The sequence below is a fragment of the Manis javanica genome, unplaced genomic scaffold (assembly GCF_040802235.1).
Source record: "Manis javanica isolate MJ-LG unplaced genomic scaffold, MJ_LKY HiC_scaffold_24, whole genome shotgun sequence".
In the NCBI taxonomy this organism is placed as follows: Eukaryota; Metazoa; Chordata; class Mammalia; order Pholidota; family Manidae; genus Manis; species Manis javanica.
In genome coordinates, this window is record NW_027332170.1 from 1,026,443 (window position 1) to 1,053,825 (window position 27,383).

Here is a 27,383-nt window from a genome sequence, read left to right on the forward strand (position 1 = left end):
AGGACAAGTAGGGATTCTACAACATTTTGCTAAGATGATGGACAGTAACCGTAATGTGGTTGTTAGGGGGGACCTGATATAGGGGAGAGCATAGTATACATAGTACTCTTCATGTAAGTGTAGATTAAAGATTAAAAAAAAAAGAAAGAAAGAAAAGGGGGATTACTCCTTGATAGGATAAAACTATTGGTAAATCAAAGATCAACGCATGCTTTAAATATCCTTAATGTCGATCACTTAAAGGGTGTCAGATGATCAGCTATGGAGGTACTCTTTTCTGATAATATTCCTTTCTCTTAATAAACAAAAATAGCAGTCCCTGTGTGCTGACCTCCAATGAGTTCTGCACAGTGGTATAGAGGGCATGTCAAAGTGTGGGCAAAGGGTCTGTTTGTTTCTATGCAGAAGATCAAGGCCTAGCTTGGATACCCAGAAAATGAACTAAGATAGGATATGAGGAGGAGCTTCCGGCATCAGCACTCTCTGGAGGACCCGTGCCAGGGTATGATCATCAAAAAGCCTCCACAGGGATCGGCGCGATGCTGCAGTTGTGGCTGCGTCCACCCCACCGTTTCCTGGACTTGCCATTGGAATGAGGAGGGAGATGTCTAGGCTGCCATGTGCATACAGTGAGAGAACGAATTTGACCAGATCTGTACTGGTGGAACTCAACCAGGAGCTGGGAGGGGTGCAAGTTGTAGCACTCCAAAATCTTATGACTATAGACTATCTACGGTTAAAAGAACATATGGGAGGTGAACAGATCCCAGAAATGGGCTGCTTTAATTTGTCTGATTTTTCTCAGACTGTTCAAGTACAGTTGGACAATATCCATCATATCATAGACAAATTTTCACAAATGCCTAGGGTGCCTAAATGGTTTTCTTGGCTTCACTGGAGATGGATGGTAATTATAGATTTGCTTTGTTTATGTCACCGTATTCCTATTATGTTAATATGTGTGTGCAAATTAGTTAGTAGTTTAAAACCTATACATACTTAAGGTACTCTACAAGAAGATATGTCAAAGAAATAATCAATCCTCCCATGTTTTCTTCCATCTGCTACCTCTATAGCTTTTCTTCTTCCTTCCTAATTACAACCCTTAAATAGAATTTGTGCCTCATATCGAAGTTACCGAGTATCATAATTCCTCCAGGTGGTAAAGATTCCTTGAGACAAGTGCTGGGAATAGAAGACACAGGGCATAAATCTGCAAAGAAGTAAAAAGCTAACCGTTTCAAACAATATGGCTTCTCTCTCACTTACCAACTTTACATTTCCCTGTATGGCCCTGGAAGATGACTGGTTAGCCAGAGATGGGTAAGATTCCTCAAGGGAGGAACAACCTAAGGCAGGCACAGTGGCAGGGGGGCCAACAGGTGAGAAATTGGGGATCAACAGAGGGGAGGCTCAGAACCTCATACCCCCTGCTTTGAGAGAAATCTTCTGCATCCGTGGATGTTTTATTGCCCTTGTCTAGCTTGGATTAACACAGTCTACAGACACACACCTGATCATCTACAATTGCTCTCTTACAACACTAAACTATGTTTTCTACCTTTATCTTGCATCTACCTATCACTTCAGCATTTTATTAAAAATAAAAATAATAATAATAATAAGGGGAGAAATGTGGGATCTACAGATAAATCAAGTATAAAAATCAAACAAATATTCATATTTGACCTGATTGTTTATAGGTCATAATGCGTGATCAAAACCGAAAGTTTCTGTGATGAATGCCCTTGTACTGTTCACCATGTAAGAATTTATTCACTATGTAAGAATTTGTTCACCATGTAAGAAGTTGTTCGTTATGCTTCAGAAGATTGGAGACTGACGAGAGTTAGGCTTGAGATGGATTAATGATTGTACATTGAGCACTGACCCCCCAATACTGAATTTTACTGTTGTTAACAACCATTTGATCAATAAATATGAGAGATGCCCTCAAAATACAGGAGATCAAAGACACTGCTCTTCCCCAAATTCTAGCATAGGACAGGGTTACTACTATTGCAGACTTAGGAAGAGGTGAGATGATCAATGAGGACTCTGCCTTTGTAATGTCTGAATCTGGCTATTGGCTCTATATGACTTATACATATTCTAGAGTGCCCTCCCCATTTAATTTATTTTAAAGAGAATCATCTAAACAGGTAGTTTTCAAATACCAGTACACAAATGAGTTGCATCAGAAATTACTTTGGGATACTGTACTTTTTGAAATGCCTAAGCTCTATCTTCTGAATTAAGACTCTCCAGGGATGAAGAGTCAGAAATCCATATTTTTTTAAAGACCTAGGGTGATTCTGATGGGCAGCCAGATTTGACTACCACTGATCAATTTAAACTACCTCTTCTTGAGTGCATGTTAAGATACTGCTGCCACATGTTTTAAAAGTAAAGCTTCCCTTTAATACAGAAATTTGAATGAATCACTTCGGGAAGTTGTATCCTGTCCTAGCAGCTTAATAGCCCCTATGTGCACACCAAAAGTCTGGACTTTTGAATCAACTTGCTCCATCAATAAAAACAAACTACCTACCACAGGTAATAGCATCTTGGTCTTTATCCTTCTTCATAGGTCCTGTGGGTGGAGGTGGAGGAGGCATCAACTTGCAATCTATGTCTTCACAATCAGCATCATAGTCATCTTCATCATAATCTAATAATACCATGAAGGTAAGCTCAGTATTCAGAATGTCACACAACAGTCTGGTGCTCCCTCATCACTCAAGAATTTAAAGCACCAAATAAAGCTCTATGCATATCCCTAAGAACACACAGGGAAGATGCACCTTCTGCCTTTAGAAGGAAATGACATCGACAAATGCTGTTCCATTACGTATACATCATACAGGAACTTAGGGAGTTCCCAAGAACTGTTTAAAAACCTTTGATCCTTGTCCTGATCAAATCTTGCTTTATTTGTTATTTTGCCCTGTTTAATCTCATAATTGAATTTAACATTCTTCTGTCACTTTCCTTGAGAGTGAACTTTCTCTTTTCTCACCTCCCAAGTCTGACACATTTCTTGTCCACTTTCTCCAGTTGGTTATGCTTTTCACTGTCCTTTAGCCACAGGCATCACTCAAAACTTGGTCTTGAACACTCTTTTATTCCTCTATACTTTCCATTTCCTTCAAAAATCACCATTTTTTTGAGATTAAACCCAAATCTATATGCCTTGCCCTGACTTTCCCCTCTACAATTGTACCATGTTCTTATACCAAAAGACCTTTCACTCTACATGGAAATAAATGAAAACAAAACTCAACAGCTCAAAACCTGTGGGATGCAGCAAAGGCAGTTCTAAGAGTAAAGTACATAGCATACAGGCTTACTGCAAGAAACAAGAACAATCCCAAATGAATAGTCTAAACGCACAATTGATGAAACTAGAAAAAGAACAAATGAGGCCCAAAGTCAGTAGATGGAGGGACATAATAATAATCAGGGCAGAAATAAATAGAATCGAGAAGAATAAAACAATAGAAAGAATCAATGAAACCAGGAACTGGTTCTTCGAGAATATTACCAAACAGATAAAACCTTCGCCACACCTATCAAGAAAAAAAGAGTCTACACACACATAAACCGAATCAGAAATGAGAAACGAAAAATCATTATGGACACCTCAGAGATACAACAAATTATTAGAGAATACTATGAAAAATTATATGCTAACAAACTGGATAACCTAAAAGAAATGGACAGCTTTCTAGAAAAATACAACCTTCCAAAGCTGACCCAGAAAGAAACAGAAAATCTGAACAGACCGATTACCAGCAACAAAATTAAACTGGTAATCAAAAACCTACCTAAGAACAAAACCCCTACATCACTGAATTTTATCAAACGTTTAGAGAAGACCTAATACCCATCCTCCTTAAGGTTTTCCAAAGAGTAGAAGAGGAGGAATACTTCCAAACTCCATCTGTAAGGCCAGCTTCACTCTAATACCAATACCAGACAAAGACACCACAAAATAAGAAAGTTATAGACCAATATCCCTGATGAACATAAATGCAAAAATACTGCACAAAATATGAGCAAACAAAATTCAAAAACACATCTAAAAGATCATCCATCATGAGCAAGTGGGATTTCTTCCAGGGATGCACGGACGGCACAATATTCAAAAATTCATTAACATCATACACATCAACAAAGGAAGGGCAAAATTCACATGATCATTCCAATAGATGCTAAAAAAGCATTCAACAAAATTCAACATCCATTCATGATAAAAACTCTCAGCAAAAAGGGTATAGAAAGCAAGTACCTCAACATAATGAAGTCCATATATGACAAACCCACAGCCAACATCATACTTAACAGTGAAGAGCTGAAAGCTTCTCCTCTGAGATCAAGAACAAGTCAAGGATGCCCACTCTTCTCCCTTTTATTTAACATAGCACTGGAGGTCCTAGACACAGCAATCAGACAACAAAGAAATAAAAGGCATCCAGACTGGTAAAGAGGAAGTTAAACTGTTGTTGCATGTAGATGATATGATACTGAAGATAAAATCCTAAAGACTCCACCAAAAACTACTATGATCAATATCTGAATGCAGCAAAGTTGCAGGATACAAAATTAATACACAGAAATCTGTGGCATTCCTATCTACTAACGATGAACTAGAAGAAAGAGAAATCAAGAAAACAACTCTATTTACAATTGTATCAAAAGGAATAAAATACCTAGGAATAAACCTAACCAAGGAGATCAAAGACCTATATCCTGAAAACCACACGACACTCATTGAGAGAAATTAAAGACACCAATAAATGGAAATATATCCCATGTGCATGGATAGGAAGAATTAAGTTGTCAAAATGGCCATCCTACCTAAAGGAATCTACAGATTCAACTCAATCCCTACCAAAATACCAATAGTATTCTTCAAAGCATTAAAACAAACATTCTAAAATTCATATGGAAGCACAAAAGACTCCTAAAAGCCAAAACAATACTGAGAAGGAAGACCAAAGTAGGGGGGATTACGCTCCCTAACTTCAAGCTCTACTACAGAGCCACAATAATCAGGACAATTTGGTACCTGCACAAGAACAAACCCATAGATTAACAGAAAAAAACAGAGAGCCCACATATAAAGCAACACATATATTGCTAATTAATATACAATAAAGGAGCTGCCTATATACAACACGGAAATGACAGCCTCTTCAACAACTGGTGTTGGCAAAACTGGACAGCTACATTTAAGAGAATGAAACTGGATCACTGTCTAACTCCATATACAAAGCATAACTCAAAATGGATCAAAGACCTGAATGTAAGACATGAAACCATAAAACTCAGAAGTAAACACAGACAAAATCTCCTGAACATAAACATGAGCAATTTTTTCCTGAACACATCTCCTTGGGTAATGGAAACAAAAGCAAAAATGAAAACGTGGAGGTTCATCAAAACAAAAGCTTCAGTACAGCAAAGGACACCAGAAGCAGAACAACAAGACATCCTACAATACGGGAGAATATGTTCATAAACAACTTATCCGACAATGGGTTAACATAAAAATATGCAAAGAACTCACATGCCTCAACACCCAAAAAAGCAAATAACCTGATTAAAAAATGGGCAGAGGATCTGAACAGACACATCTCCAAAGAAGAAATCCAAATGGCTAACAGATACTTGAAAAGAAACTCCAGATGCTAATCATCAGGGAAATGCAAATTAAAACCACAATGAGATATCTCCTCACACCAGTTAGCATGGCCAACATCCGTAAGACAATAATAAATACTGGCAAGGGTGCACAGGTCAAGGACAGAGTTTTAAAGGCAGCTAGAGAGAGGACAAAGCTCACCTACAAAGGAAAACGCATCAGGCTATCATCAGACATCTCAACACAAACCTTACAGGCCAGAAGAGAACGGCATTGTATATTCAATACAATGAAACAGAAGGGCCTTGAACCAAGGATATCATATCCAGCACAATTATCCTTTAAATATGAAGGAGAGTTTAACAACTTCAAAACAAGTAAAAGGTGAGGGAATTTGCGTCCCACAAAACAACTCTACAGGGCATTTTAGAGGGATTGCTCTAGATGGGAGCACTCCTAAGGCTAAACAGATGTCACCAGAGAAAATAAAATCACAGCAAAGAAAGCAGACCAACCAAATACTAACTAAAGGCAAAAAATAAAATCAACTACTCACAAAAGCAGCCAAAGGAACACAAAAGGTCACAGAATAAAACTCCGAACATAAAAAGAATGGAGAAGGAGCAATAAGAAGGGAGAGAAAAAAGAAACATCAGACAGTGTTTATAATAGCTAAATAAGCAAGTTAAGTTAGACAGTAAGATAGTAAAAAAGCTAACATTGAACATTTGGTAACCATGAATCTAAAGCCTGCAATGGCAATAAAAATATGTATCTTTCAAAAATTACCCTAAATGCAAATGGACTGAATGCACCAATCAAAAGACACAGAGTAACAGAATGGACAAAAATACAAGACCCATCTATATGTTGTTTACAAGAGACTCACCTCAAACCCAAAGACATGCACAGACTAAAAGTCAAGGGATGGAAAAAGATATTTTTTGCAAACAACAGAGAGAAAAAAGCAGGTGTTGTAGTACTTGTATCAGACAAAGTAAGACTTCAAAAAAAGAAAGTAACAAGAGATAAAGAAGGACATTACATAATGATAAACGGGTCTATCCAACAGGAGGATATAACCAATATAAATATATATGCACTGAATACAGGAGCATCATCATATGTAAAACAAATACTAACAGAATTAAAGGAGGAAATAGAAAGCAATGCATTCATTTTAGGAGACTTCAACACACCACTCACTCCAAAGGATAGATCCACCAGACAGAAAATAAGGACACAGAGGCACTGAGCAACACACTAGAACAGATGGACCTAACAGACATCCACACAACTCTACATCCAAAAGCAACAGGATACACCTTCTACTCAAGTGCACATGGAACATTCTCCAAAATAGACCACCTAGTAGGCCACAAAAAAGAGCCTCAGTAAATTAAAAAGGTTGAAATACTACCAACCAACTTTTCAGACTACAAAGGTATAAAACTAGAAATAAATTGTACAAAGAAAACAAAAATGCTCACAAACACATGGATGTTTAACAAGCTCAAAAATAATGGATCAAAGACCAAATTAAAATAGAGAACAAGCAATACATGGAAAAAAATCACAACAACAACACAAAGCCCAACCTTCTGTGGGACGCAGTGAAAGCAGTCTTAAAAGGAAAGTATACAGAAATCCAGAAAAATTTAAAGAAGGAAGATCAATCCCAAATGAATAGTCTAAAGTTACAATTATCGAAATGGGAAAAAGAACAAATGAGGCCGCAAGTCAGCAGAAGGAGGGACATAATTAAGATCAGAAAAAAAATAAATAAAATTGAGAATAAAACAATAGCAAAAATCAATGAATCCAAGAGCTGGTTCTTTGAGAAAATAAACACAATAGATAATCCTCTAGCCAGACTCATTAAGAGAAAAAAAGAATCAGCACACATCTACAGAATCAGAAACAAGAAAGGAATAATCACAGCAGACACGACAGAAATACAAAGATTTATTAGAGAATACTATGAAAACCTTTATGCTAACAAGCAGGAAAACCTAGAAGAAATGGACAACTTCTTAGAAAAATACAACCTTCTAAGACTAACCCATAGAGAAACAGAAAATCTAAACAGACCAATTACCAGCAGCAAAATTGAAGTGGTAATCAGAAAACTACCAAAGAACAAAACCCCTGGGGCCAGATGGATTTACCTTCGAATTTTATCAGACATACAGAGAAGACATAATACCCATTCTCCTGAAAGTTTTGCAAAAAATAGAAGAAAGGGAATACTTCCAAACTCATTCTATGAAGCCAGCATCACTCTAAAATTATTCCACACAAAGACCCCACCAAAAAAGAAAATTACAGACCAATATCCCTGATGAACATGCAAAAATAATCAACAAAATATTAGCAAATGGAATTCAAACATACATCAAGATGATCATACACCATGACCAAGTGGGATTCATTCCAGGGATCCAAGGATGGTACAACATTCAAAAAATCCATCAACATCATCCACCACATAAACAAAAAGAAGGACAAAAACCACATGATCATCTCCATAGATGCTCAAAAAGCATTTGACAAAATTCAACATCCATTCATGATAAAAACTCTCAGAAAAATGGGTAAAAAGGGCAAGTACCTCAACATAATAAAGGCCATATATGATAAACCCACAGCTAACATCATACTGAACAGCGAGAAGCTGAAAGCTTTTCCTCTGAGATCGGGAACAAGACAGGGATGCCCACTCTCCCCACTGTCATTCAACATAGTACTGAAGATCCTAGCCATGGCAATCAGATAAAACAAAGAAATACAGGGTATCCAGATTGGTAAAGAAGAAGTTTAACTGTCACTATTTGCAGATGACATGATATTTTACAAAAATCCCTAAAGATTCCACTCCAAAACTACTAGAACTAATATCGGAATTCAGCAAAGTTGAGGATACAAAATTCACACTCAGAAATCTGTGGCATTCCTATTCTCTAACAGTGAACTAATAGAAAGAGAAATCAGGAAAACAACTGCAATCACAATGGCATCAAAAAGAATAAAATACCTAGGAATAAACCTAACCAAGGAAGTGAAAAACCTATACCGTGAAAAGTACAGGACACTCTTAAGTGAAATTAAAGAAGACACTAACAAATGGAAACTCATTCCATGCTCGTGGATAGGAAGACTTAAGCCATCCTACCCAAAGCAATATACAGATTTGATGCAATCCCTATCAAATTACCAACAACATTCTTCAACGAACTAGAACAAACAGTTCCAGAATTCATACAGAACCACAAAAGACCCCAAACAGCCTAAGCAACCATGAGAAGGAAGAACAAAGTGGGGGGAACCTCACTCTCCAACTGCAAGCTTTACTACGAAGCCACAGTAATTAGGACACTGGTACTGGCACAAGAACAGAGCCACAACCTGTGGAACAGAATAGAGACTCCAGACATTAACCCAAACATATATGGTCAATTAATATATGATAAAGGAGCCATGGACATACAATGGGGAAACAACAGTCTCTTCAACAGCTGGTGCTGGCAAAACTGGACAGCTACAGGTAAGAGAATGAAACTGGATCACTCACTGTCTAACCCCATATACAAAAGTAAATTTGAAATGGATCAAAGACCTGAATTTAAGTCATGAAACCATAAAACTCTTAGAAAAAAACATGGGCAAAAATCTCTTGGACATAAACATGAGCGACTTCTTCATGAACATATCTCCCCAGGCAAGGGAAACAAAAGCAAAAATGAACAAGGGGGACTATATCAAGTTGAAAAGCTTCTGTACAGCAAAGGACACCATCAAGAGAACACAAAGGCATCCTACAGTATGGGAGAATATATTCATAAATGACAGATCTGATAAAGGGTTGACATCCAAAATGTATAAAGAGCTCACATACCTCAACAAGCAAAAGGCAAATAATCCAATTAAATATTGGCACAAGATCTGAACAGACACTTCACCAAAGAAGAAATTCAGACAGCCAACAGACACATGAAAAGATGCTCCACATCGCTGATCAACAGAGAAATGCACATTAAAACTACAATCAAGTATCACCTCACACCAGTAAAGATCGCCACCACTCAAAAGACAAAGAACAACAAATGTTGGCGAGGTTGTGGAGAAAGGGGCACTGCTGGTGGGAATGTAAATTAGTTCAACCATTGTGGAAAGCAATATGGAGGTTCCTCAAAAAGCTCAAAATAGAAATACCATTTGACACAGGAATTCCACTTCTAAGGATTTACCCTAATACAGTAACCCAGTTTGTAAAAGACAAATGCACCCCTATGTTTATGGCAGCACTATTTACAATAGCTTAGAAATGGAAGTAACCTAAGTGTCCATCAGTACATGAGTGGATAAAGATGTGGTACATATACACAATGGAATATTATAGAAGAAATATTCCATATAGAAGAATATTAAGAAGAAAACAAATCCTACCATTTGTAACAACACGGATGGGGCTAGAGGGTGTTATGCTCAGTGAAATTAGCCAGGTGGAGAAACACAAGTACCAAATGATTTCACTCATATGTGGAGTATAAAAACAGAAAAACTGTAGAAACAAAACAGCAGCAGATTCACAGAATTCAAGAATGGACTAACACTCACCAACGGGAAAGGGACTGGGGAGGATGGGTGGGAAGGGAGAGAGAAGGGCTGGGAAAAAGAAAGGGGGCATTATGATTAGCATGTATAATGTGGGGGGAGGGCTCTGCAACACAGAGAAGACAAGTAGTGATTCTACAGCATCTTAGTATGCTGATGGACAGTGACTGTAATGGGTTTTTGTTGGGGGGACTTGGTGAAGGGGGGAGCCTAGTAAACATAATGTTCTTCATGTAATTGTAGATTAATGATAACAAAATAAAAAATAATAAAAATATATAAATAACCTTTTCACTCAGATATTTAATTGCGTAACACTGAAATATTCTTTTAAATTACTTTCTTTTACTATCAATACCACTTCTATCCTCATTTTCCCAACCTATCATTTTAATCTCCTGTCTCCTTCATTAATTTCTTACCCCTCAAACACATCTTTTCTATTTCCAAGAAGGTGCTTTCAAATTCTTCTACCCTGGGGTCTTGCTCTTTGGCGGTATGTTTTCACTCCTTTCAAGAAAACCCGCTGGCCAATTCCCCCCCCACTATTCTATCTCCAAACATTTCAGACAATCCATGTCTCCAAACCAAATGCTCTGCTGCCTCTTATCCATCAAACCTTGTCTTTCAATACTTTGGTCAATATTCACCTCCATGAAGCGTTTTCTAATGAGTTCCATGCAATTCCAGTTATTCCAAAGAAGCACCCATATAAATCAGGCCATGGGAAGGGGACAATGTCAGGGAAGGAGGAAGCTAATGGCAGAGACAAAGGTACCCTCAGAGGTCAAGAGAACTCAGAATTGAGATTTATCAAATTCAACATTCTCCTTTCCTAGGTGGTCAGCTCATAAAACCCAACAGGAAACTACCACTATGCTCTTCCATATCATCCCTAGAGAAATAAACCTAAATCTGAAAATAATACATTCCCTAAAAATCAGAGCTACTATGAACTCCCCCTTAGCCTCAGTCAGGGGGCTCAAAACAATAGTTATGCTACTTTTAACTTAGCTATTCTGGCAGGCTCTCAAAACTAAATATAAAACTCCATACAGAACTATGAGCTTTTAGCTGATTTCTGTCTTCCTCTTAGGAGTAATTATGCTTTGCATTGTCTACCCCATCTTCCCTAATTTCCCTGTGAAGGTAAGACCTGTATCTTCTATTTATCTGGGTTACTTCTTGTGTATGTGGTACAATTCATCTCTTTATATAGGAAGCACTCAAATCCATTAACTGACCCTGAAATGTAATTCAAAAAGGTGGACAACAAATAAACAACTTCATATAAAAGTTTCAAGCAGTGACAGGTAGCAAATGGCAGTGGAAAGAGTGGAATATGATGGTAGCTCTAGGTTCCAGACTATGGAACTGAGTTCAGGATCAGAAAATGGATTTTATTATCTTTGTTCCATACTGTCTATTAGTTACACAGCACACATCAGGTATTCCAAAAATGTCTAATGCACTGAGTTGCTGAATTATTCAAGGTTGCAGCTAGCTGACTGTAGAACTTTTAATAAAGCTCCACATTATTAAAGTTCTCTCAAGTTCAAGTTTTCCTTATCTATGATGAGGTGAAAAGAAAATAATCACTAAGACCCCTTCCAGTTTTGACATTCTGATTCTATAATGTAGTACCTTACACCCAGGAGAAAAACCTATGGTGTGTGCATGCATTAACTGCACTGTCAGCATAGAGCTGGTGAGTGATTAACAGAAGCTGAGCCAAGAAATGTGTGTGCTTGTTTATATGTGATCATACATATTAATCCTCCTTGAATTACCAATTCCTTGAGGGCAAAGACTGAGTTTAAACAGCATCTACAACAGTGCTATGAACAAGGTAGGTACTCAAATACCAGATGATAAGGGAGAAAGCATTATCATCGTTACTTGGCATTCACCACAAGTTTGGAAATAATCAGTACGAGGAATAATAGCCTGAGTATGGTACCACTGCCTCGGAACACCAGAGGAGAGCAGCAACTTGGAACTGAGCTGACAAAGGGAGAGAAGCAGAGCAAAGGCACAGAGAGCAGGAACAATGGCAGAAAGCACACAAAGAAAGAAACAAACAAACTAGACTATACAGCGGGATAATACACTGGTATGCTCTACAGAGGACACCAAACAATCACCTGAGTTGCAAAGGGGCTGCAAGCTCCCCATTGTCTGCTGACACCTTTGGCTTTCGTCTTCTGCTACCTCATTGATGTCTGAATAGTCCACAGCATCTTCTGTACTCCTGATCCAGCCTATGAATAAAAAAAAGCAGGGGGGAGTATATATTAACAAATAGCAAATAACTCTCACTCCCTTAGGTAACTCCCATTGAAAAGTACATTTACCCTAAGTGGCTAGCCTCCTCCCCCACCTTACTCCCTGTGACCCAGACTTCACCTTCATCATTTACCAGGGCACCGTCAGTCCCAGTCAGTTCTTCATTTGCGGTGAGTTCAGTGATCAGGCTGCCCAGACGCAAAGTCCCCAAGCCTGCCAGGTGCTTCTTACCCTCCTGAAAAAGGGACAGCACCAGAGTCAAAGACAACAACTATACCTAAGCTTCCCATACAAGACGTATTTCCTGGTCCACAACAAAGCTATAAAATCTGCATGAAAAATGACTGCAGTGTGCTAAAAGGAGCTTCACATTCAAGAAGTGAAAAGTAAATCTTCCACTCAACTATTTATTCATCAGGTATTTATTGACATATTGTGTCCAATTTCATCACCCTACTTTAAGGTAATATAAAGAAATATTCAAAAAACCACCACTAAGACTAAATGAATGTAACAGTTTAAAGGGTATTTTATTCTCAGAATAAAGGGTAAAGCAACAGAGGTCGTTTGGACCAGACAAGGCAATAACTTTTCTGCTAGTTTTTGTGTACTTGTGTGTGCTCCACGGGAGAAGGAATATTGATCATTATTCTCTCCTTGAAAAGATGAACCTTAAACGAAGGTGAGTTTCGCTTGGCCACAGGCCAACGATAGCATGAATGAATGCCGGTGAACACTGGGAAAACTACTTAAGGGCGCTGGGCCCAGAAGGGGTCTGCCTTCCCCGGACAGTTTGAACATTCACTGTTCTAGTAACAGGGAGGTGAACCATATGATTTGTTGCAGCCTCTGTCCAGTCCTCTTGCTCTACAGCCACCTTAGATCAGCGATGGCAGAAATGCAGTTTCAGGTATCTACAAGTAGGTTCTGTAAGATAAATTCTGGATGAAATAAGCAGGCGAAGAGAGGCAACAGAGGGACTCTAGTTTATATGAATGCAAATTCCCGGGTGATGTTCCGTGGTCTGGCTATCACAGGCCGGGGAAGTCACACCCGGTCAGGGAGGTGGGGGGCTTATAAGGGGTTAGGAGGGGGAGGAGTGGGCAAGCTATCTTAAGGGCGTGGAGAGGTATGATTGGCTAACGGTGACATAACAGACAATAGAAACTTTGTTCCTTCCAAGAGGGAACAGGCTGACATCAGGGTCTTAGTTGGCACATCAGAAGGATGGAATTCAGGAAGAGCTGTCCCCTTTCCATATAAGGCACAGACCTTGGGGTCTGGTCTGTTCTCCTTTTAGGATATCTCTCTGTTCTGTTTGCATGTCCTTGTTTTTCCTTCCTCCAGCCTAACAAGTTCCCATTGCAATAGTTTGAAGGCAACCTTCCTAGGTTAAAAGTGCAATAAATATTCCCTACTGCCTGGGTCAGGTGGAACGTTCTGTTCAAAGTCACCCACATCGGCGCCCCTGACCTACAGGGGCTGGTCTACCATCCTGTCTTCTTCTCACGCTCATCCACAAAGAAGCCTCCTCTCTTTTACTGCAGTCTACAAACGCAGTATCCTCTTCTCATTACTGCGCCCTCAGAAAGAGGACCACATCCGCCCTCGAATTCTAAACATCCTCTACACTACACACTCCAGCTGTCTCCTTAGCCGCAACACCCCCAGCCCTAACCCCATGCCCACCCCTCACATCATCCAAGATGCTTTCCCCCTCCAGCTGCCCGGCTCCACTGATGTTGCCAAAGAGGAAACTAATTAAAGAAAATGGGCCATTTCCCACAGAAACCTCATCGCTGTCCATGTCTGACATGATGGCGGCAGCGCCGAGATCAGCAGAAGCCACCCAAAGCAAATCCCAGCCTGAACCCATAGCCCGGAAATAAAAGCATTAGTCTCCCAGAAGTCAATCACGCACCTCCTGGACCCCTACCAGAAGTGGAATAAAGGAAAAACGAACCGGAAAGACCGGACCAGCCATCTTATGAGAAAGTGGAATTGCTTTGACTACTTTACAAAGGGCTTTTGATTCAACCGTAGGCGGGCAGGAGACTAGATATTTGTAAAGAGGTTGGCCAAAGAAGCGGCTTAGTCCCACCCCCTCCAGCTGATCGGTGCACGAGCGGAAATGCTACTGCCGGATGAGAGCCATAGCTCTTCCCCCAATCCAAAGGAGCTGGCTGGGTCACATGGTCTAGTTCCGCCGGTCGCTGTGCTCCGGCTGACAGAAGTAGTAAAAATGCAAGGTCCTCTCCTTGTGCTTGCTGTTGCTTCGCTCTTTCGTCCCAAAAAAAAACTGGCCATCGACTGCACTATACCAAAGGTACACTGAGGACCGCACAATGTGTTTCTGATCCCACCTACCCCGAGTCTCTTACCATCCCAGACTTTCTCCCTACATCAGGACACACCTGGGTTTACATCCTGGCTCTACCATTTCTTAGCTAGATAATCTTGCAATCTACTCAGCTTCCTGGATGCATATTTCTCATGTGTGTCGTAGAGATAACCATTGTCTCAACATGGGCTTTATTTTAAAAATCACATCAACTAACACAATTAAAGTGGCTAGCTCAAGACCTAACACATAACTGGAAATTTTAATAAATGATACTTTCGTACCTGATGGATATGCCTATGTTAATATGATTACTTTCTAAAGCACTGATGAATATTCCTCTTCATGTTTCTCAAACCTTAATGTATGAAAGAACTGATTATGGGGGGTTTCATGTAGTGAGTCTGTACAGAACTCAGGAACCTGCACTTAAACCACCATTCCAGGTCCTTTTGATGTGTGTGGCCATAGGGTGGGGTCAGGAAGACACAAGGGAAATTTTCTGCTTCACCAAAGAGTAAGAAGGCCCTAAAAGGCAATAATGACCACAGACATGGGCAGGGGCTTTTTTATGTCCACACCATTGACTGCCTCTGCAGATCAGCAGCTTTCCACCTGCCCATTCTCATGCACTGTGTATGAGGCTCACGACTCTAAACACTGAACCCCAGCTGGCTGGGATGTCCCACTGCCGACTGCATCACCCATGCGCTGTGTTCCCCATGGCCTACCCCAGCCCAGTACAGGGTCCTGCCTGATGGGCAAGTCCAGCTCCCTCCAGGCTCATCTCCTCACAGAAGCAGGTCCCATGCCCACCAGCCTCGTGCACATTTGTTCCACATTAATTGCATCCTCTGTGATGGTGATAAGACCATAATGTGCCTCTGTGGGCACAAAGTAGGGACAGTAGCTCGTGCCTGTACTTCCAGTATTTTATACAACCTCTGGTACCAATAAGTGGAGGACTTGCCTATCTACCCTTTGCCACAAAAATCTATCTGCTTTATTTATATGAGTTCCATTTATAGCTAACCTCTTCCCTGCTCTTGTTGGTGATGTTATTTTTAAATGGGTTATTGAACGTTCTACCCATTCCTATGATGCTCTCTCTCGTCTCATCTGCCAGCTCTGGTCACTTCTGTTGGCCAATATCTTGTCCAGAGTCACACCATCTATATTCCCTTTCCTGCTCTAATTCGTATTTTTTTGACATTGAAGAAATGATTTGACTCTCAGAACATGTGTGTTCTTATGTACACGACAGAAATAACATACCACAGACTCATCATAAGGACTAAATAGAGATCTAATTTGCTCATGGATACCTGGAATATAGTAAGTGCTTAATAAATGCTCTTCCTTCTTCCTCTGCACTGGATACAGACCCCATTTTACACTGCTTTTATTTCCCACCTCTTAGAACTTCCTTTTCCTCTTAGACTGTAAGGAAAGACATCTCACCAGTTAAAAGTACCTCTCCTCATTTTAGCCCATCTGTTCACCTACACACCACAGGAAAGAGTATCACTTCCAAGGGTCTGTGGAAAATATACTTCTTGCAAAGAGCCCAGCCGAGTGTGATGTCGCAGTAGGTGCTCAATGAATGCTAACTTCATCCCTGATACCCCGAGACCAGATGCATCTCGACATTCCCACCCTGGCATCCTACACTTCAGAACTACATGCCCCCACCCCAAAGAAGAACATTAAACTTCCCTTTCTGCAGTAGAGGCTGAAGGAGGCCTGGCAACAACAGTGATCTGGTGAGGCAGGTGGTCACCTTCTTTCACCCTCCCAGTGGTGTTCACATTGTCAGAAAGGAACTTGTTTGCCCAAGAAAGCCACCACTGGAGACACAGCCATTGGCAACAGAGGGGCACTGTGACAGCTTCCTCCAAGGGTCCTCCTTCCTCATCTTCTACCCCACATCACACCCTCCAGGTACTTAATTCTGTCTGGACTGGGCAGCCTGCTCCCCACCCAAGACCAAACTCCATTCTGGGCTTGGGTTCTGGGATCAAGAGAGATTCAGGGTTCAACAGACTGAGCTGTTCTTGATTCTTGCTTTCCTGGGCAGCTAATCCAAAGAAAAACAAACAAACAAGAACCAAAAAAGTAGGGAGGTCAATTCCTTGCCTGAGGGTCAAGAGAAAGCAGGGTGAGGCCCTCCTTCTCAGTTGGGCTGGAGTTAGAACACAGCACCCCAGCCCTGCACTAATACCTCTTCCCACTCACTAAATACTTGTTACAGTTTACAGCAGACACTCATGTTCACCCACACACTGTGCAGTTCATGCAAACAGGACTGCCTGCCTAACTGTAAAAAGAAAAGAGCACATGGCTGAAGAGCTGATAGTTATCGTTTGTTTACAGGCAGCAAAAGTAGGCCTGCAGAGCAGGTAGAGGGGAAACAGCCAACGTGAACCTTCCCACAATTTGAATTTGTTAATTCTAACAGAGGTTCCTTTACAGATTCCACATATATACATACACACAGATGGATGGATGGATGGATGGATGGATGGATGGATGGATGGATGGATGGATGGATGGATGGATGGATGGATGATTGACAGGAAGAGACACAGAGACACAGAGAAACAGAAAGAGACGGATTCTCAGACTGAATGACCCAAACCCCTTTGTTCTTTCCGGCAGTTTACCTTGCCTGAAATGCCCACCTTTACTCCCGGACACACACCCTCATCACGCCAGTCCAGGATTGGGAAGCAGCGAGATGAACACTATGCCAACTTAGAAATAAGATGAAGTTCCAGCACTTTTTTCTAAATTACATGATTTCACTAACTAAAGTCCTGCCTCTCCTCTGTTGCTGTTACATTAAATGTCACTGTGAGCTCTGGCCACCACATCACAGCCTCCCTTCCATGCCTCTCCCTCCTCTGGATTCCTTCCTATCAGGTGAAGTGGCCACTTTGTTCCAAATGTGCCCCATGTGTGCCACCCTCACCTGCACAGTGGTAGGGCCCGCAAATGCATGCACGTGGGGCAAGGAGCACGTTCTGAAGCCACAGCACCCAAGTTCTGGATACTGGCTTCTTGGTCCACCGCCGGAGGACCTCAAGCACATTACTTAATCTCTGTGCATCTCAGGTTCCTTAGCGTTTATAGAAAAGGGATGGCAAAGGAATGAACTAGTGGTTACCAAAGGGGAGGGGTGTGGGAGGGTGAAAGAAGGGGACTGAGGGGTATTATGTTTAGTACACATGTTGTAGGGGATCATGGGGAGAACAGTGTATCACAGAGAAGGGACATAGTGGATCTCTGGCAACTTGCTGCATTGATGGACAGTGACTGCACTGGGGTATGGGTGGGGACTTCATAATATGGGTAAATGCAGTAACCATTGTTTCTTCATGTGGAACCTTCATAAGAGTGTGTATCAATCATATCTTACTAAAAATTAAAAAAGAAAGAAAAGGGGGTGGCGAGCTATGGTTTGTGGGGCAAATACAGCCAGCCAGCCATTTTGAGTGGTTTTGTGAGCTAAAGAAGAATTTCACATTTTTAAATGGTTAACAAAATCAAAAGAACACAGGACAATTATATGAAATTCCAAAATCCAATGTCAATAAATACAGTCTTCTTACTGGAACACCGTTTTTCTCATTCATTTACATGTTATCTATGGCTGCTTTCACATTAAAGTCAGAGGTAAATATTTTGAACCAGAGACTGAATAGACTGAAGAGTCCAAAATATTGACTCTCTGTTCACTACAGAACAGGTTTACCTGCCCCTGTTTCAAAACATTTATTGCATTCATGCTCCAAAATGTGCCCATAGAACATCCAAAGAGGATTTAAATTCTTTTACTATTTATATACTATATTTTGTTAAGTTTGATTTTCCCACAATCCAGAAAACACAATGATATATTAAAATGGATCCTTAAATTTCTCACATTCCATCCAGGACTTGGACTACTAAAACATGGTATCTGTTAAACATTACTACTCCAGATACCTTCCCCTGCAAATGCTGGAAGGATGTTTGTAATTGGCTACATCATGGCGATAATGTGGAAATCTCAAAAGTGAAATCAAATAAGGAATTGGTAAAATAACAATGATTCATACCTATTATAAAGTAATTAACTGAATGACTAAACAATGGCTAGATAATTGGGAGGCACTTTTTATTTCCAAGAAGAAACTAATGTATGCTTAATCTGCATTACCACATAAGATGAGGTATGATGAAAATTGTTCAAAAAATGTAAAATGATAATGTCGACATTTATTGAACATTTATATGTGAGGTATATTCCTATGACTTTATATTTATTGCCTCAATCTACCACATATGAAATAAGTGGACATACTTTTCCCGTTTTAAAAATGAGAGGAAGTGAAGTCCCAAGGAGGTTAAAAAAACTCCACTGAGCTTATAGCACAAATAAGTGGTAGAACTGGCTTTTGAATTCTGATTCTCTGACTACACAGTAGACCATAAGGTGCCTTTTTTTTGTGGGTGCGGTAGGAACATGCCCAGGACATGAACACACTTTACTTGGGTTGGGTGTAGGGCTATAAATAGCTTTTTTACAGAAAACAGTGGGCATTTGAGGCTGCTTAGCATGCCTTGAAGATAAATTTCTTTTCTCATTTCAATTAATTATTCTCTTCAGCATATTAGCCATTTCATCAGTGTGTTCTTTCATTCCTATTAGTTTCTTTATAAAACAAATGATGCCTGATATTTTGAGCAATGAAATACAGACTGAGGTAACCACAATATTTTGGTCTACAATAAAGACACAAATAAATAAATAAATTTAAAAGAGAGAGAAATCTAATTACAACACTAAAGAAAACTATTTATGACAAGACAAGAATATAACACAGGAAGAAAGGAACAGAGAGGAGAGATGAAAAACAGCAGAAAACAATAAAATGGCAGTAAGTACATATCTATCAATAATCATCTTAAATGAAAATGGACTGAATGAACCAAGCACAACACATTGAGTGGAGAACAGATAAAGAAACAAGACCCATCTATATGCTGCCTACAGGAGATTCATTTCAGATCCAAAGACTTACACAGACTAAAAGTGAAGGGATGGAAAAAGATATTCCATGTAAGTAATAGGGAGAAAAAAAGCAGGCATAGCAGTACTTATATCAGACTTTCCAGGAGAAAAAAGAATATACACAACATAAGCAGAATCAGAAGCGAAGAAGGAATAACCACAACGTATGCACTGAAATACAAAAATTTATTAGAAAATACTATGAAAAATTATATGGCAATAAACTGGACAACGGAGAAGAAATGGACAAATTCCTAGAAAAATACGACTTTCCAAGACTGACCCAAGAAGAAACAAAAGTCTGAACACGAAAATTACCAGCAATGAAATCAAACTGGTAATCAAAAAGGTCCCCAAAACCAAAACACCAGGTCCAGATGGCTTCACAGCCAATTTCTACCGAACATTTAAAAAAGAGTTGATACCTGTCCTCTTAAACTGCTCCAAAAAATGGAAGAGGGAATACTTGCAAACTCACTCTATACTGCCAGCATCACTCTAATATCAAAACCAGACAAAGCCACCACAAAGAAAGAAAATTATAGACCAATATCCCTAATGAACATATAAGCAAAAGTCTACAAAAGCAGAATATTAGCAAACTGAATCCAAAAATATATCAAAAAAATCATCCATCATGACTATGGTGGATTTATTCCAGGGATGCAAGGATGATACACTACTCATAAGTCACTCCACATCACACACCACATAAAGAAAAAAAGGATAAAAGCCACATGATTGCCTAAATAGAAGCTGAAAAAGCATTTGCCAAAATTTAACATATTCATGAAAAAAACTCTCAATAAAATGAGTTAAGTACTTCAGCATAATAAAGGCCATTATGACAAACCCATAGCCAACATCATACTTAGTAGAAAAAGCTGAAAGCTTTTCCTCTAAGATCAGGAACAAGACAAGTATGCCTATTTTCACCAATGTTATGTAGCAACAGTACTGGAGATCCTAGCCACAACAATCAGACAACACAAAGAAATAAAAGGCATCCAAACGGTATGGAAGAAGTTAAACTTTCACTATTTACAGATGGCATGGCATTCACTGTACATAGAAAACCCTAAAGAATCCATCAAAAAAGTACTAAAACTGATCACTGAATTCAGAGAAGTTGCAGGATACAGAATTAATATATAGAAATACATTGCATTCCTATATACTAACAACAAAACAGCAGAAAGACAAATCAGGAAAACAACTCCATTTAAAATTGGATAAAAAATAATAAAATGCTGAATGGATTAAAGATGGCAGTGTGAGAGATAAGACAGTGGCTTCCTCCTAAAACTGCATATAGTACAAAAATATAATTAATACAACCAATCATGAAAGAGCAACAGGAAAGAGGACGGCACCAGAGTACATACACCTGGGGGAAAGAGCACACCTCACAGAACAGGGTAAGGTACCGAAGCTGTGGCCCGGCGGGACCCAAGCCCTTCCCCCACCCCAGCTAAGCAGAGGGAGGAAGAGAAACAGACTGGGGAGGGAGTGGAGTCTGAAACTGCTAAATACATAACTCCAGAGACCTGCTCTGGGAGCACAAACCTACATTTCATGGTGCCTGCATGGAAATCTCGTGATTAGGGGGTTGGAAAGCTAAGACCAGCAGAATTCCTGGAGAGACTGAGATTCCAGCTGCTTGTGGAAAGCAGGGATCCACATCTGCCTGCTCTGGGACAGAAGAAAGGTGGGCAGTCTGAGAGACTTCCTAACAAGGAAACCCTTGGCAAGAGGGTTGCTAAAGGAGCAAGGATTGCACAGAGCTTACTACTCAGGAAAAAGAACAGGTTGACAAAATTGTCTGGGGGCACTCTGCTCAGCAGGTTAGGGGCTTTCACGACCTTCAAGTGCTCCAGCTCGCAGGCTGGCTACACACCTCTAAGGACCCCCTCCGTGATATGCAGCCTACCGCGCCTTTCTCCCAGCCAGCCCCCACCTGGCTTGCAAACCAGCAAACCCTACCATGGCGTTAGGCCAGCCAGAGGGAAGATCTGTGTACAGCAACTACAGATGCAAAGCATACAGGCTTATACCTGTGTGCTTGGCCCACCGGTTTAGGCAGTGGAGACAGGCATAGCAGCCAGGAAGCAGGAAACAGCTCTTTCTGCCCCCAGGCACCAATACCACTACCCTGCATCTCCTGACATTACTTCAAGGGCTGAGCAGCTCCAGAGAGTAGAGCTTCTAGGTACTAGAGGGCGCCATATACAAATATGAAAGTTGTAAGATGTTAGGAAAAGTAAGAAATTAGTAAATTTGTAGCCTAGGGTGCAGGGAGAGAAGACTTTGGATAAGAAGTTTGGATTTTTCAAGGTATTTATATGTAGTAAGGAACAGTGTAGAGATAAATGAAAAAAGTCTAAGTATATGTTGTTTGCAGTTATTACCTATATACTGGAAGTAAAATAATGGAAAAAGACATATCAATCATTAGCCAAAGTAAAGATCTAGTGTATATCAATTCATATAAAAAGAACAGACTTAGAGACAAACAGCATTACTGTATCTCCAAAGAGTTATTAAATAGAAAAGATTCATCAACCATGCAGACACCTAAGAAAAACAGCCTTAAAATGATAAATTCACTATCACAGAGAAAAATTTCAACATATCTTTATTGATAATTGATACATTATACAGACAAAAGAAATGATGATCTGGGAAACAGAAGCAATGAATTTATGGACAAGCATATAGTTATGTGACTAACAGTTTGTGGATAAACTTTTCAAGCATCCATAGAATATTTACAAAAATTGATTATGTTCCAGGCCATGAGGAAAGCCTCAATGAATGTCGGAGAATAGGTATTACGCATATTACATCTCTTACAACATTAATGAGTGACAAAAATTTACAATGCTCCCACCACCATCTGGTAATTTAAAAGAATATATGCTGCTAAACAACTCATGAGGTAAAGAAAAAATTACGACAAAAACTTCTAAAAACTTTGTGAAATAACTGATAACGAAAATAAAATGTACAAAAACTTGTGAGGTACAACAAAATCAGAGTTTTCAGATAAACTTATTGCCTAAAATATATTAGAAAAAATTTAAAGTGCTTTGTTTATGTGACCTTGGAAAAGTTTCTTAATCCTTCCATTGTTCAGTTTCCTCTCTGTATAGTAGAGATAACAATAGTATATGCTTTTTCTAACACATGCTCATGACATGAAGTTAGAAAAAGAGCAATATAATAAACCCAAGTTACAGAAAAAGAGCAATATAATAAACCCAAGTTACATGAACAGAAAGAGATCATGTAAATAGGAGCAGATATGCAATAGAGATTCACTACAACTTTGTCATTTAAGACTTGAGGTAGGGACTATGTGCTTAGACAGGGTAAGGTGAGGGCCTCCGGAAAAGGCAAGGCAAGATATTTACAATCAAAGCAATGTAACAACATAAAGTCCCTATCAAAACTGTGTTCAGCATTATGCAAAGTCAAGGTCACACTAATTCTCTAGGGTAAAGATACCAGACTAGGAATATAGACATCTTCACTGAGATCAGTTAAAGGTCAAAAGGTCAGGAGCAACTTGGCTTGGAACGTTTGAGTGTTCCACAAGGGTATCTCAGCATAACCCCATGAATTCACCACAAACAGCCCTAACAAACAGACAATAACCCAGCCCACCTTGAGGGCAGGGCAGGTGGTACAAGTCTACACCCTAAGCCCTCAGTTCTCAAAAGTCCTCAACTGCCTATAAATCCCCTAGACAATGCACCACCCTGGGCTCTCTTGTCCCCTCCTGGTGTAAACCCGGAGCTCTGTCTTCTGAGTGTCTCTCTCAGTAAAAGTCTCCATGGTTCTCCTACCTTGTCTGTTTGCTAAGTTCATTCTTAGACTCAACAAATAAGAACCCTGGCATCAAGCTGACATGATAAAAATACTTGAAAAAGTAAGAGGGATGTAAATCAAGAAAGTCAACTAGAAGGCCACTGCAAAAATTCAGACATTAAATACTCAATGTCCAAACTTCTCTCTTATCCTCCAGCTCTTACTATGGTCCACCTCAATATTATTTATTTTCCAAAATTTACCCAACTTCACTGATCTATGAAGTCATCCCTAACTTCTTCTCCAACATTAATAGTGGCCTGCCTTTGTACTCACATTATTTCTCATACATACTGTACTTTAACTATTGTCTTTCGCTTCCACGGAACTTCCCTCAAGACAGGGACAGGGATTTGATCTCTCTGGAATCTGGCATAGCTCCTGCTAGACCTGAACTCAGAAATGTGTCTTGAATTAAGAAATAAAGGAGTGAATAATGTGGTAAGATCCCTGGAAGAAAATAATATATACTGATTACTTAAAATGTGTGATGTATTGAGCAAAGTGCCTCTCTTGCATTATCTAATTTTATCTTCATAGAAATTCTGAAGTATATACTATTGTTATCTCTACGATACAGAAAGGAAACTGAACAATGGAAGGATTAAGAAACTTTTCCAAAGTCACATAAACAAGTAAGTTAGAGATCTGGTACTCATATCAAACTTGTCTGATGTTGAAATACATGTTCTAAACCCCCATGAAACCCTTTCATTTGGGATTCTAAAATGTATTTGATCTTAGATTTCTAGCTTCCAGAATTGGTAGAAAATAAATGTATGTTTTTTAAGTTACCAAGTCTATGGTGTTTTATTGTGACAGTCCTAGCAAACTAATGTAAACTATATATAAAACCAAATATATTAAGGTCACATAACTTTTTGCATGACCAATGAAAATCTGCTGAAACTCTACTTATTGAATAATAATAAATGAAAATAATTATAGGAGATGTCAAAAAACTATCATTACATATCGCATTAACTATATTGTAAAAATAAAATTTGAGGGGAGTCAGCATGGGGCAGTCATTAAGAACTTAGGCTTTTTGCTCAGATCAATGCTTAATTTCACTCACAACACATAAGCTTCTTAAAAGTCACTTAATAAACTTCCTACTGCTTAACTCCTTCCTTCTGTAAAATAGTGCTAACTCCAAATAGGTTTTTTTAGATTCAATAGGAAATACTCAATAAAGATTAGATGTCATAAACACCACTAGCAGAACCAGCCCCACAACCACTGTCAACATCACTGTCATAGTCACAGTGACAGCAACAGGGGCAACAAATAAAAAACCAAGGTAGCCTTAGAAGGATATAGAATGAATATAGGCAAGCTTATTAACCCTGAAGTATAGACATGAGCTGGATGAGTGGAAAGGAGTCATAAAGGCATTTAAGGAATGGAGAACAAGGTGAACAAAAGCTTATAAAATGTTTTAGCTGCTGTTACCTACGCCAGCTAGATTTCTCTAAAATGTTAGAAGGAACACAGGAATAGCCACGTCAAAAGTAGACGATGAAAAGAGGTTAAACACCAGGGAAAGTATAGGCCATTGCCCAAACCTTGTATTTGCAAACAAAATCAAGAAAAGGTAACTATCTTGAGATCAAATGAGCACTCTATTGCTTTCACCAAACATTGCTACAAAACCATTTCGTGTGAAACTGCAATAGCAAACAGACTTGTGGTTCACCATACAGTGACTTCCATGTCACTAGGCAACACATCAGGATGGCTCCATCTGCAGCCAATTACATGGTCTCCAGAAAAAGACATTTCTTTAGGAAGCAAACCTAAAAGTCCTGTACATCCATGTTTATAAACTCTCCTGTTGATTCTAATGTGCAATTAGAGTGGAAAACCACTGACCTAATTAATATATGTCACACTCTCAACTGGAATTACAAAAATGAGTTAAGACAAAGGACCTGCCCCTAAAGAACACAGGAAATAAGAACAACAGGTAAACCTACTAAAATTGGTAAATGTTATAACAAAGGTCATGTACAAACTGCTAAGGGTACAGATAAAAGACAGCATACAAAACAAGAAGAAAGTCTTTGGATCTGGCTACTGAAAGATGAGTAGTTTATAATGCATACAAGACTGAGGGAAAACATACACAATTTTTAGTCCCTGGTAATCTGGCTTCTCTCTCTACTCCCTGCTCCAAACTCCAGTAAAACTTCTCTCTTAAAGGCCACCAGTAATATTTAGTCCTCCATTTAAACAGCTAGCCTCATCTGCACCAGTTTTCCCATCTGTAAAGTGGGAATAATCAAAAGGTTACTCTGATAATGGCGATTAATATGGTAGATATTGGCATATAGTAATAAAATTTGTTTCTCATCCCTTTCCCTTTAACCCAAAGGTTTTCTCAATCCTATACTCCTTAATCTCTGTGCAGTACCAGTAGTGCTTCCTTTTTGCTTTTGTTTTTGTTTTGGTAACAATCTACAATTACATGAGGAACACTATGTTTACTAGACTCCCCCCAAGAACAAGTCCCCCCCACGAACCCCATTACAGTTATTGTCCATCATAGTAAGATGCTGTAGAATCACTACTTGTCTTCTCTGTGTTGCACAGCCCTCCCTGTGAACCCACACACAAATATTATACATGCTAATAGAAATGCCCCCTTTCTTACCCCACTCCCTCTTTATCCATCCCTTCCCACCCATCCTCCCCAGTCCCTTTCCCTTTGGTAACTGTTAGTCCATTCGTGGGTTCTGTGATTCTGCTGCTGTTTTGTTCCTTCAGTTTTTTTCTTTGTTCTTATACTCCACATATGAGTGAAATCATTTGGTACTTGTCTTTCTCTGCCTGGCTTATTTCACTGAGCATAATACCCTCTAGCTCCATCCATGTTGTTGCAAATGGTAGGATTTCTTTTCTTCTTATGGCTGAATAATATTCCATTGTGTATATGTACGACATCTTCTTTATCCATTCATCTACTGATGAACACTTAGGTTGCTTCCATTTCTTGGCTATTGTAAATAGTGCTGTAATAAACATAGGGGAGCATATGTCTTTTTCAAACTGGGCTGCTGAATTCTTAGGGTAAATTCCTAGAAGTGGAATCCTGGGTCAAATGGTATTTCTGTTTTGAACATTTTGAGGAACCCCCATACTGCTTTCCTCAATGGCTGAACTAATTTACATTCCCACCAGCAGTGTAGGAGGGTTCCCCTTTCTCCACAACCTCACCAACATTTATTGTTGTTTGTCTTTTGGATGGTGGCGATCCTTACTGGTGTGAGGTGATATCTCATTGTGGTTTTAATTTGCATTTCTCTGATGACTAGCGATGTGGAGCATCTTTTCGTGTGTCTGTTGGAGTACTGATCCTTTTGATAATTCTCTTCAAGTTCTGTGACTTGAGCACCTACCTACTTGTAGTAGGTATATGCTTCTACTTCAAGAGTCACTCCTCACCTTTGTATCTCTTCCCTTCAGCCTTAAATGAAAGTATATTCAAAAGTTATGCTCTCTGTCCTCTCTTTTTTGCCATGTCCAAACTTGTTCTTCTAAAAGGCTTATCTTATCTCCAGGCACCA

General features: G+C 39.5%; 1 protein-coding gene across 14 annotated transcripts in view; it reads right to left on the minus strand.

Moving 5' to 3' along the window:
• Positions 1-27,383, minus strand: part of LOC118971528 (transcription initiation factor TFIID subunit 1-like) — a 142,671-nt gene that overhangs the window by 101,607 nt on the left and 13,681 nt on the right. For 13 of the 14 annotated variants that reach the window (XR_012127641.1, XM_073228299.1, XM_073228301.1 and 10 more), the window contains exons 2-4: positions 12,668-12,782; positions 12,406-12,522; positions 2,552-2,671 (exon numbers count right to left, since the gene is read on the minus strand). Coding sequence is in view for 13 of the 14 variants with exons in the window: in XM_073228299.1 (XP_073084400.1) it covers positions 2,552-2,671; positions 12,406-12,522; positions 12,668-12,782 (352 nt within the window). In the remaining variant the exon portion in view is untranslated. The remainder of the gene's footprint in view (positions 1-2,551; positions 2,672-12,405; positions 12,523-12,667; positions 12,783-27,383) is intronic. The other variant, XM_073228304.1, reaches the window with a different exon arrangement.